Genomic DNA, 12634 nt, shown 5'->3' on the forward strand with positions numbered 1-12634 from the left:
GGGTTACTTGAACAATTATCATGAAAACTGTTATAGGGAGAATTTCATATAACAATGTTGTGGAGGTTAATGGGCGGAACAAAGATCAAGGACGGTGTTTGAGGGCGGAGGAAGGTTGTTTGGTGGTGGCTGAGCTTGTATGTGGACTCCTTAAGAAAGAATAGGGTTTGTTATTCTCTGTCAAGTGTCGACTCATGTCTCATACAAGTGCCTACGTACCCTATTTATAGGGATCAAGCCTCACGTAGTTCTTGGGGAACAAGTCACGTAGGCTAGGGTTAGGACTCTTCAGCCCGTGCAGCCCAAGCCCACGATAAAGTCAGGCCTTCAGCCAATTAGTCACGTAAATCTCGACCGGCTCCACATGCTTCCTACAATTTCGCGGCATCTCCGCATTTCTTCCCGTAATTGTAGGAATAACCCGTGTTGACCCCGAAATCTACGAGCAACTCAGTCATCTATGAGTCACTTTCCATGTTGCACACAAAGTCTTTCGATGCGGTCCGGCCTGGTCACCTCGGCCCGCACCGCCATTAAATAATAAATATAATGTTACCTCTGCTTCTATAAGATGTGGGCTCATGAGCTCAGCCCGCGTGTGGGCAGCTAAGCCCACCTCGCATGAAGGCACCTGAGCCCACCTCGCGTGGGCACAACCGAGCTCAGCTCGCATATGAGAGCCCAAATGACAAATGTGAGCTCACCTTACATGTGTGAGCCCAGCTCGCATGTCCTCACTTGAGCCCAGCTCGCATGTTTGAGCCCAGCTCTCATGTCATGAGCCCAGCTCGCATGTGAACCCAGCTCGCATGTTACGAGCCCAGCCCGCATGTGCTGGCCCAAGTCATATAAATCCATGGTTCTAGCCCACACACGAGAGTCCAGCTATTTAGTGCACCCACAGGGACCTGTTTAGGGCCCATGGCCGAAAGCGGGCATAACAACTACCCCCAAAATTCCTGGTCGCATCTTGAGGCTAGGTATTTTCTAATCTTTTTATGGCCTCGCAAGTGTGAGCCCACCAGGCCGCACCAAGCCGCCTCGCGTGTCTCGCCTCGCATGCCTTTCATCTTTGCATTCATTTTGACAGCCGTTGGACAGCTGGCGTGGGGATTCGTGTCGTCTTATGAGATGGCGACACGTGTCGCCTCCTCCTTTCTCTCTCCTATCTCCTATAAATATGTGAGATTTCAATTTATTTCTCACATTTCCAAAAACACTTCTTGAATTGCTGCTCAATTTGCTCAAGGATCTACCACGGCGAAGATTATCATTTCAACAAGAACTGTCTACCGGCGGCGATATTCTCCGGGACCAGATTCATCAGGATCTTCATACACCTCTCCCACAGGTACTCTTCGATTCGAGCCCGTTTTTTATTCATGCTTTATTCACGCACACCATGCGAGCACACACCACATGTTCGGTGCGAGTTCACACACAACCACAACGCGCGATGCGAGCCCTTTCGCTCGTTTAGATACTTAGGTGCGATCCCGTGTGAGATGTGAGGGCACTTAGGTGTGATCCCATACTTGTTTTTTGTTTTCTTTTTAGGGCCACACACTAATTTTCACCATCTTTTACAGATGTCGAGTGCGTCTTCAGCCCGCTCCTATGGATCATCTCGCTCTTCCTCGAGCCCGGTCACACCTCTGCTAGCCCGGCTTGCTCTTCAGCTACTCCATCTCCATTAAACCAATACCCTCCTGAGCAGCGAGGCTCCAAGGACTTCCAACGCGAGCTGACCTCTCTTTCTGGTCGTCTTAGCCAACCTATCTCTCCCGGCTCAGCTATCACCCCTCAAGGGGCTTTGAACATTGCCAGAGTTGAGAACTCGATGCGAGCAGCTGGATCCGGCTCGCTTGATATTCACCTCGACCCGAACCCTGAGGATTTTACCAGGGAGAAAAATATATATGATTGGAGAAATAGGCCCGTGGACCTCTCTCATATTCCAGCCTCCCTTGGGGTAGAAGAGCTGCTAAACTGCGAGCCTGCTCCCTTGGATAAAGACCGAGCTGAGGAGATTTTAAGAGAAATGGCTGAAGAGAGGGCAGCCCGTCTGAGGCAAGCAGCAGCTAATCACCTCGACCCCATTCACCTTGACTCAGAATCAACTGACAGCGACCTGGGGAGTGCATACTATGACACCAGGAAGAAAGGAAAAGAGCCCGTAGCTGCTGAATATCCCATCCTGGGACTCGAGGGTGAAGAGGACGGCTCGCATTGGTCCTATGACTCTCCTCAGAGCGAGAAGGTGGCAGATGTTACAAGTCAGTACAAGATTTGTAACTATAATTATGCCCCCGCGACCTCTCCTGAGCCTTATGTGCCTCCTGCCCAGCCCGAGCTCGAGGGTGAGATTGTTTTCAAAAGGCAGATCATTCCTGATGGGGAGGAGAGCTCAACTGCAAACGAGGAGGTTAAGGTGCTCGCTTGCCGCGACCTGCCTACCTCGCTGACTCAGAAATATCTGGCCGAGCACATTGAGCAGTTTCAGCTCGAGGGCCATATTGTCTTGACCCTACCTCATATGAGATGCTATAGATTCAATCACTTGGAGAATGGAGGCAGGGTGCCTCGCATGGTCTTATCCACTTTCCTATTAAGGCTGGGAATCTCCTCTCCTCTTCATCCCTTCATCAAAGATATTTGCGAGTACTTCCAGCTCGCACCCCTTCAGATCAATCCAAACGGATACCGGGCCGCCCTCGCACTGTACATCATGTACCACAAATACGGGTACCCTTCTCTAACCGTGAGGCAGCTGGGTTACTTCCTCCATTTGAAGCATTCTCCTAACGACTTTGGGTATTTCTACTTCTCTGTCTGGTCGTGCTTCAACAAGAAGAACCTCATCCACAACGGGCCGAGCAACTCAGGGAAGTGGAAGAGTCCTTACTTCTATATCCACGAGGTGCCTCGAGTCCAGACTCATTTTTATTATAATCCATGTAAGTTTTTTCCTGCCCGCTCTCGTCTCTTCTACCATAGCTCTTTCCTTTTAACAAGAATTTCTTTTATCTCCAGCCACCCCGCCTCGCACTGTCCTTGTGGGACAGGAAAAGATAAACGCGGACAGTCTTCTAAACCTTCCTAAGGCGGACCGGGACATCCGAAAACTCATAACGACCTCCAATCTGGTCGCATGTGGGTTTTTGAAGGAAGGAGTGAGGCTGACTCCTCAGAAGAAATCTAGGAAGAGATCCAGAAAGGGTAAGAATATCGGGCCCGCACGTCCGGGCCTAGCTGCTCGCATGCGCGAGCTCGTGTGCTCGCGTGCTCACTTTTCCTGCATGCATCTCGCTTCACATCGCACTTTAATTCTCCGTATTTTTTACCTGCTCGCATTACTTCTTTCCTTTGCATCTTGCTGTGACTAATCTATTGCTTTGTTGTTTTCTTTTTCAGAAATGGCCATCTCCCCTATCCCCTTCATGGAAGAGGCTGAGCAGGCTGCGGCCTCGGGCCCAGTTCAGCCCGCAGCTGCGAGCACAAGGGCTCGCTCTCAGGCCAATCCTCCGGCCCGCATGACTACTCTCTCCGAGCATCTCAAGGATTCAGGGCCCTCTCCTCGACTAAAGAGGCATAGAGGTAAAAAAGGAAAAACTGACGAGCCTGAGCCAAAGAAAGCTGCTCCCTCTGATGCTCCTCTTCCCTCTTCTTCTTCTGCCAATATGGTTGCGACCACATTCGGCCGGCTCGCTCAAGGTCACATCAGCGAGCAGGATTTAAAGGATTGGTCTTTTTCTGCTCTCGAGGTTAACCAGGATGCACTCTCCCGAGCCGCGGCCGAAGTATACTATCGTCAGTTATCTAAGGCTCGAGAGATGCGAGCCCTCAGCCAGACCAACACAAAGCTCGAGGCTAAAGTCAAGTCCCTTCAGAGTAAGGTCGCTGAGCACGGGCAAGAGAAAGTTACGCTGGTGAACAACTATAATCAGAAGATAGTTAACCTGAACGCTGCTCACGACAAGGCCCTAAGGGAGCAGAAGGAGGCTCATGACCTGGCTGCTGAGGCATGTAAGAAGGAGAAGGATGCCCTCGAGGAGAGGGTGCTCGAGCTGGAGGGATCAGTCTCTGCCCTGACCGAGGTCCGTGAGGCCGCCCTCACTGATGCTAGGAACCTGGGGGCCAGGAATTTTATGAAAGTCTTTATGAAGAAGGTTCCTGACTTCGATTGGGCGGCTCTGGGTGTGAGCACAGCGAGGCATGCTGACAAGTTGAAGCTGGAGATGGAGAGGGATGCCCAAATTGCTGATGAGGCTCGGCTCGCGGCCGAGAAGGCCCAGGTCGCTGGTGAAAATCGTGAGGGAGCAGAGGCTGATAACCCTTAATGTAATTTTAATTAGAACTAGACTTTTGACTGGGTAAGCGGGCACCCCTCTCGCCTCGCGCTTGTATTTGAAATATTCTGCCTCGGGGCATAACTTATTTAACTTTTGTTTGTATAAAATGTCTAAGTTTTTTGTGCCCGCGTATGTCTTTACGGTGCTAGTTGGTTTTTTTTTTTGTGTGTTTTCTTACCATGCTTCTACTGACCAAAAGTAATCATAACTCTGGCCGCTTATGGCGAGCGTTACCCCTTCACTGCGAGCCCAATTTATTCAGCTCGTGTCATTTGTTCAATCAAACTACCATTGAAAGAGGATGCCAAGTGGAACAAGCCCGCATCAACTCGCAGGTGTTGTAGGTGTGCTCGTACTAGGAGCTCGCATGTGTCTTCTCCTCGCATCATGCGACTTTGAGTATGTTTGATGGAGGGCTGGGCCCCCTGGGTCGCATTTATGGTTTTGAGAGCCAGGGTATGAGCTCGCATCGCGGGCCTATATCTCTATCCACATCCTTTATCTACTATGTGTTCGTATTTGTCTAAGCGGACCGTGGCCCGGCTCGTTTCATGTTCTTGGCATCAAGTGGGTCGGGGCCCAGCTTGATTTAACATGTTAATAAAACAACTGTTCTGTCCTCGCATGGGTTCCCAAGGATGGGGTCCCCTACTGGGTATTTAATCTATTAACAGAAGTTAAAATATCAAGTGCACAAATAGAGATTAATCGTTTATTCATAGATAATGGGAAGTGAAAGGAATACATGCTTGTGGTCTCAGGGAGGCACCTATATGGCACTACCCCCCGAGACTTAGGAATATTTGAAGATAATACTAAGTCTGAAAAGAATAATATTACTGATAATACTTGCGAGGGTGTTCCGCGTTCCAGGCTCTTGGGATCAACTTGTCTTGCATATCATTGAGGTGGTAGGTTCCCTCCCAGAGCACCGATTTTATCTTGTAAGGGCCTTCCCAATTCGCTCCCAAGACTCCGTGACTCACCACCTTGGTATTTGGCATGACCCGGCGCAGAACCAAATCTCCCACCTTAAAAGTTCGGGCTCGAACCTTACTGTTGTAATGCCTAGCTGTCCTCTGCTGATATGCCGCTATCCTGATCTGAGCCTCTTCTCGAGTTTCTTCGATCATATCCAAATAGAGCCGATGATTGACCTCGTTTGCCTCTGAGTCATAGTTGTCCCTTCGAAAAGATCCTGCTCCCACTTCAACGGGCACCATAGCTTCACACCCATACACCAGAGAGAAATGGGTCTCTCCAGTTGTGGTTCGGGGTGTAGTGTTGTAAGACCATAGGACCTGGGCGAGTTCTTCTGGCCATGCTCCTTTCTTCTCTTCAAGTTTTGCCTTTAAGGTATGCTTAATAATTTTATTAACAGCCTCTGTCTGCCCGTTACTCTGGGGGTGGCAGACTGCGCTAAAGCTCTTCTGAATCCCCAGCTGCTCACAAAACTCTCGCATCTCCTTGCTATCAAATTGTTTCCCATTGTCAGATATCAGCTTGTAAGGGATGCCATAGCGACATACAATAGCCCTGTATACAAACTCCCTGAGCTTTCTCGCTGTGATAGTGGCTAGGGGCTCGGCCTCTGCCCACTTAGTGAAATAGTCTACCGCAATTACCGCATACTTGACGCCTCCCCTGGCCTTCGGGAGTTCCCCAATCAGATCAATTCCCCACATGGAGAAGGGCCAGGGGCTCATGAGGGATGTGAGAGAGGCCACGGGGTTGTTGCAATAATTGGCATATCGCTGACACTTATCACAAGCTCGGGAGAATTCAAAGGCGTCTTTTTTCAGCGTTGGCCAGTAGTAGCCTTGACGGAGGATTTTCTGAGCTAGAGAGCTACCCCCCGAGTGATTGCCACAAATGCCCTTGTGTACTTCCCTTAGGATGTAGTTGCATTCCTCCCCATGTATGCATTTGAGAAGAGGAACACTGAACCCTCTTCTGTATAGAATCTCGTCGTATATCACATAGCGGGCTGCTTTGTATTTTATCCTCCTTGCCTCGTTCTTTTCGTCCGGAAGTGAACCTTCTCTTATGTATGCTAGAATATATGTCATCCACGTGGGGCCGAGCTCATTACTGAGGCTGCCCACCTCGTGCTCGGGCACACTAGGTTGCCTCTGTATATCAAGGGGCACGGTCCCTAGCAAAGTGCTCTCGCGGCGTGAGCCGAGCTTAGCTAGCTCGTCCGCGCCTTCATTCTGCCCACGCGGGATTAGTTCCAGCCTCACCTCGTTGAATCTTGCGATTATCCTCTGTGCGCACTTCAGGTAAAGCTCTGTTCTCGGCCCCTTAGCTTGATACCCCCCATTTATCTGATAGACCACAATCATGGAGTCACTAAACACATTCAAATTCTCGACCTTCATTTCCAAAGCTAGCTTGAGACCGTTGAGCAGGGCCTCATACTCAGCATCATTGTTGGTTGCATGAAAGGCCAGATGGGTCGCACGTCTGATTTTGTGAGCCTCTGGGCTGATTAGATCGATTCCAGCTCCTGCTCCATCACCGTTAGAGGCACCATCCACATATAGGCTCCACCATGGGGCACTATTTTGTCTCTCCAGTCCAACTTCTTCTGTGCTAGGTATAACAACAAGGGCTCCCGACTCCACTTCTTGATATGGGGGAAATTCTAGCACAAAATCGGCCAGGGCTTGGCTTTTGATCGCAGTCCTTGGCTTATAATCCACCTCGAATTGGCCGAGCTCAACCGTCCACTTCAACATTCGACCAGAAGACTCTGGTCTATACATCACTTGTCTGAGGGGGTAGGAGGTTCGCACTTCTATCTTATATGCCTGAAAATAGGGCCTGAGTTTTCGGGAGGCCAGAATCAGAGCATACGCTAGCTTTTCGAGGCTTGTGTATCGAGTCTCGGCATCGGCTAGCCTTTTACTCACATAATATACCGGGAGCTGGACACCATCCTCCTCTCGGACTAATACTGCACTTATTGCAAAGTCGGAGACGACCAAGTATAGGATCAAAGTTTCTCCTGCCTTTGGGTTGGACAACATTGGAGGGCTACTGAGATGCTTCTTTATGTTCTGAAAGGCTTCCTCACATTCTTCGGTCCACTTAAATTTCCTCCCCACTCCTTTGATTGCTTTGAAGAACTCTTGGCATTTATCGGAGGATTTTGAGACGAAACGGTTTAAGGCAGCCACTCGTCCCGTTAAGCTTTGAACATCCTTCACCCGTCGAGGGGATCTCATCTCGAGTAGGGCTTGTATCTTGGCTGGGTTGGCCTCAATGCCTCTATGGTTGACAATAAATCCCAAAAACTTCCCCGATTCAACCCCAAACACACATTTCTGGGGGTTGAGCTTCATTCTGCACTCCCTTAGGATCTGGAACATTTCTGCCAGGTGGCGGACATGATCCCTCGCTTCTTTCGATTTCACCAGCATGTCGTCTACATAGGCCTCCATAGTCTTCCCCGATTGATGTTTGAACATCTTATTCACCAGCCTCTGATAGGTTGCCCCCGCATTAAGGAGCCCGAAGGGCATCCCGATGTAACAGTAAAGGCCCCGATCAGTAATAAAGGAGGTGTGCTCCTGATCTGGCCCATACATGGGGATTTGGTTATATCTCGAATAAGCATCCATAAAACTAAGCAGCGCGTGCCCAGCCGTGGAATCAACCAGCTGGTCGATTCGGGGTAGAGGAAAGCTGTCCTTCGGGCAAGCTTTGTTCAGGTCGGTGAAGTCTACACATGTCCTCCACTTGCCATTGGGCTTCTTGACAAGCACGGGGTTGGCCAGCCACACGGGGTAGAAGGCTTCTCTCACAAGTCCTGCCTCCATTAATCTATCCACTTCTTCTCTGAGGGCCTCTGCCCTCTCTCCACTAATAGGCCGTCTCTTTTGCCTAACCCCCTTCTTTTTCGGGTCCAAGTTGAGCCGGTGGCACATGACATTTGGGTCAATCCCTATCATATCGGAGTGTGACCATGCAAAGACATCCAAATTCTCCCTTAGGAAGCGGGCTAGATCCTCTCTCAAGTCAGGACTTAGGTTAGAGCCTATTCTGAGTACCTTGGAGGGATCATTTGGGTCTACCAAGATCGGGATTGTGTCCTCTGCGGCCCCGGCCCTCTCGACCATTGGGGGCATTCTCGGGTCTAAATCTGCTCGAGCCTCGCTAGTTTTTTCCATTTCCGTGATTGCCAAACCTTCCGCATCCTTGAGCTCGGTCTGGTGAGCTTGGGTCGGGTTTATCAAGCGTTCAGAGGTTGCAGTTACAATTCGAGTGATTCCGTCGGGTGGGTCCATAGTGATTGTTGTTTCTTTGTGTGCCCACTTCCCTCTCCTAAGTCTTGCAGTGATTTGTTCTGGGCTCTCTTCTTCATCACTTGCTTCCTCTACAATCCCCTCTTGTATCAACATGATGGGCTGAGATGCTTCCATTAGTAAGGCCCCTGGGCGTGGTTCCACATGAATTCCCATGTGCTCGAAGTAGTTCTCGGGCAACTCCTCAATTGAAATCAAATTACAAGTCTCGTGGCCCTCAGGACGTATTCTTTTCCTGCCCTCTGCCTCTTCCATGGGGACGTCGCATTCGCCTGCTTCAGCTATCTCCCTTGAGGCATTTCTTGACTCGGCCGCTTTGAGTGCCTGGTTGTAGCAGACCCTGGATTCGTATTGACAGCTCTTCAAGATGCCTACCCCCGTGGGGGTTGGGAATTTTATTGTCATATGATGGATCGAGGTCACCATCCTCATTGCCCTCATAAGGGGTCTGCCCACTATAATATTGTAGGCACAAGGCTGGTCTACAACTGTAAACATATCGATCTGGGTGGCCACATGAGGCTCCTCTCCTATGGTCACCGGGAGCCGAATTATCCCTTTCACTCCGATCGAGTCTCCCGTGAACCCGTACAGGTGCCCACCTGTTGAGGTTAATTCTCTATCCAATAATCCCAGTTTTTTGTAGGCATCATAAGTCAAAACATCAGCCGAGCTCCCGGTGTCCACCATTGCTCGGTGAACATTCTCCGTCCCATTCTTCATTTTTATGACTAGGGCATCGGTATGAGGGTAATGCACCCATTTTGCATCATTCTCTTTAAACACGATATCATCGACCTCCCTTTCAAAGAGCTCCGGGGGCCTTTGGCTTAGATGATTGACGTTGGTGAGCGGCTTGTCCTTTGCTTCCCGGGCATATCTGTCCATCGCCTTCCGGCTGTCTCCACCAATGTGAGACCTGCCTAGAATAATATGAATACTACCAGCCCGAGGGACCCTTTCTTTGTCTTCTGGGGGTGGAGGAGGGACGGTATGATAATCCGTCCTGTGTCTTCGAACCTCCTTGACAACCCACTCCGTAAGCTTCCCTTGTCTAATCAAAGTCTCGATCTCATCCTTTAGTTGTCTACAATCAGCTGTATCGTGTCCGGTGGCCTCATGGTATGCACAATACTTCGAAGTGTCTCTTTTATTGTAGTCTGTGAGAGGAGTTGCCTTCCTGAATACCCCATTCCCCACATATGTAGCATATATGTGGTCGATAGAGGCTACCAGAGGGGTGTGTGTCTGCCATTTGCTTGTATAAGGCCTTCCCGAATCTTTAGTGGTCTCTTTGCCACAGGCAGACTTTTTCGGGCTCGAACTACGCCGATACGTCTTCCTCCTTTCGTCAGGGCTTGAGGATCGGTCCCTCTTGTCTCGATAGCTTTCGCTGATTTTCAGCTCTCTCATCGATTTCTCTACCCTCTTGAAGGGTTCGGCTTGCTCATAGAACTCGGCCAAGGTCCTCGGCTCACTCGCTTGGAGGCTCTTCCAAAATTTCGATCCTTCTTTCAGCCCTGCTATCAAGAAATTTTTGATGGTCTCCTCACTGGCTCCTCTCACCTTGGGGACCTCGGCGTTGAACCGACGAAAGTATTCTGCCAAGGGCTCCCCCTCCCTTTGCTTGATGTTGGCTAACGTGGCCACAGGAGGCGAATAATGGAGGGTCGACTGAAATTGTCTGACGAACAAGTCCTCCAATTGCCTCCACGTTCTTATGCTAGCCGGTCCCAACTTGGAGAACCATTGTTGGGCACTACCTCTGAGTGATGCCGCGAAGAGTCTGCAACGGGTCATCTCCGGCACCTGATAGACTTCCATCTCAGTGTTAAATTGAATAAGGTACTCCGCCGGGTCGGCTTCACCGTTGAATAGAAGGTCGGGGTTGTGCCTAAACACCCGAGGTAGGGGGGATGATCGGATAGCAGCCGTAAACGGAGAGGGGGCAGCCGAGGCAGGGGGCCCTCTCTTCTCTTGCTCCATCTCATCTAAGATCCTTCTCAGGTCCCTTACTCTAACAACTTCTCCTTCTCTGTCACCACCCGCATTACTCGAATGGTGTGAGCCCTGAGGTCGTTCGCGGCGTCCCCCTCCTCCAGCTCGGTCCTGCGACTCCTCTTCACGATTGTATCTGCGTCTATGTCGCTCCTCCCTCCTGGGTGAGGTGTGTTGACGTCTTTCCGGAGGGGTCGTTGCCCGTTCCCTTTTCGAGCCTCTTTTATCCACGGGCTCTTTCTCTTCTCTCTCCTTCTTACAATTCTCCAATTTGAGCCTGAGGTCATGCTCGCTTAGTTTTCTACCCACTCGGTCTAGCACGCTAGTTGACCTTGCCTCAGATGAAGCTGGCTTTGGCCCCGATCTCGTAGAGATCTGGCTGCCCCGCTCATCATGGCCTCGGGGTATATCTTCCTTTTCGCGTGATATTTCTTTCTTCTGTTTGGTCTCGGTTGCCACGTCATCAAAATCGTGGATCAGCTTCTTCTGAGGGCCTTTGCCCTTCCAGCTACGCTGTGAGACCTTGAGGCGGCGCGCCTTACGCTTGGCGTTCCGGACCGAGCTTCTTTCTACCTTTGACATTCGGGCGTTGATCTGATTCATCTGATCGGCCAGCCCTTCGAGATACGTCATCACAGCCTGCCCGTCCACGGTTGCAATTGGTGGAGGTGGCGCCTGATTCTCTGGGGGCGTGTGTTCGAAAGTAGGGTCCTTCTTGCCTCCGCTCCCTGGTGTCGTCGCTTGCTTGCTTTCTTTGGTCATCTTTCTCCCTAAGATGAACAATCCCCTCCTTCTAGCGCCAATTGTTATAGGGAGAATTTCGTATAACAATGTTGTGGAGGTTAATGGGCGGAACAAAGATCAATGACGGTGTTTGAGGGCGGAGGAAGGTTGTTTGGTGGTGGCTGAGCTTGTATGTGGACTCCTTAAGAAAGAATAGGGTTTGTTATTCTCTGTCAAGTGTCGACTCATGTCTCATACAAGTGCCTACGTACCCTGTTTATAGGGATCAAGCCTCACGTAGTTCTTGGGGAACAAGTCACGTAGGCTAGGGTTAGGACTCTTCAGCCCGTGCAGCCCAAGCCCACGATAAAGTCAGGCCTTCAGCCAATTAGTCACGTAAATCTCGACCGGCTCCACATGCTTCCTACAATTTCGCGGCATCTCCGCATTTCTTCCCGTAATTGTAGGAATAACCTGTGTTGACCCCGAAATCTACGAGCAACTCAGTCATCTATGAGTCACTTTCCATGTTGCACACAAAGTCTTTCGATGCGGCCCGGCCTGGTCACCTCGGCCCGCACCGCCTTCAAATAATAAATATAATGTTACCTCTGTTTCTATAAGATGTGGGCTCATGAGCTCAGCCCGCGTGTGGGCAGCTAAGCCCACCTCGCATGAAGGCACCTGAGCCCACCTCGCGTGGGCACAACCGAGCTCAGCTCGCATATGAGAGCCCAAATGACAAATGTGAGCCCACCTTACATGTGTGAGCCCAGCTCGCATGTCCTCACTTGAGCCCAGCTCGCATGTTTGAGCCCAGCTCTCATGTCATGAGCCCAGCTCTCATGTCATGAGCCCAGCTCGCATGTGAACCCAGCTCGCATGTTACGAGCCCAGCCCGCATGTGCTGACCCAAGTCATATAAATCCATGGTTCTAGCCCACACACGAGAGTCCAGCTATTTAGTGCACCCACAGGGACCTGTTTAGGGCACATGGCCGAAAGCGGGCATAACAAAAACATTGCTCCTTCCGTTAACTTTCCAACAGTTGCCAAACTACTGTTGCCCTCCCCCCAATTTTCTGGGGTCAAAAACCAAAATACCTATCATTTGGGAAGAAATACCTAAAATATCAATTGGCGGTAGTATTCGCCCAAAATATCCACGGAACACGCATGTGGGGATGCGTATTCAACTTTTAAAATATTAACAAAGAATATGCATGAACATGTGTATTTAAATTTTGTTTT

The 12634-nt window shown here is 50.3% G+C and overlaps 1 protein-coding gene across 1 annotated transcript; it reads right to left on the reverse strand.

Moving 5' to 3' along the window:
- Positions 1-5928: 5928 nt before the first annotated feature.
- Positions 5929-11422, reverse strand: LOC141703273 (uncharacterized). Its single transcript, XM_074506838.1, has 4 exons — positions 10229-11422; positions 8408-10153; positions 6239-7840; positions 5929-5943 (listed from the first exon to the last, which is right to left on the reverse strand). The coding sequence occupies exons 1-4, from the start codon at positions 11420-11422 to the stop codon at positions 5929-5931; spliced, it is 4557 nt and encodes a 1518-aa protein (XP_074362939.1).
- Positions 11423-12634: the final 1212 nt, after the last annotated feature.

This window comes from Apium graveolens, chromosome 2 (assembly GCF_009905375.1).
Source record: "Apium graveolens cultivar Ventura chromosome 2, ASM990537v1, whole genome shotgun sequence".
Lineage (NCBI taxonomy): Eukaryota > Viridiplantae > Streptophyta > Magnoliopsida > Apiales > Apiaceae > Apium > Apium graveolens.

Bases quoted from the DNA above. Each gene is read 5' to 3' on its own strand.
- LOC141703273 (XM_074506838.1), bottom strand. From the start codon at position 11,422: ATGACCAAAGAAAGCAAGCAAGCGACGACACCAGGGAGCGGAGGCAAG. The intron at 10,154-10,228 runs GTGAGAGGAGCC...AAATTTTGGAAG, and splicing joins TCAACGCCGAGGTCCCCAAG to AGCCTCCAAGCGAGTGAGCC. The intron at 7,841-8,407 runs GTACTCAGAATA...GCAACCTATCAG, and splicing joins ACCCAAATGATCCCTCCAAG to AGGCTGGTGAATAAGATGTT.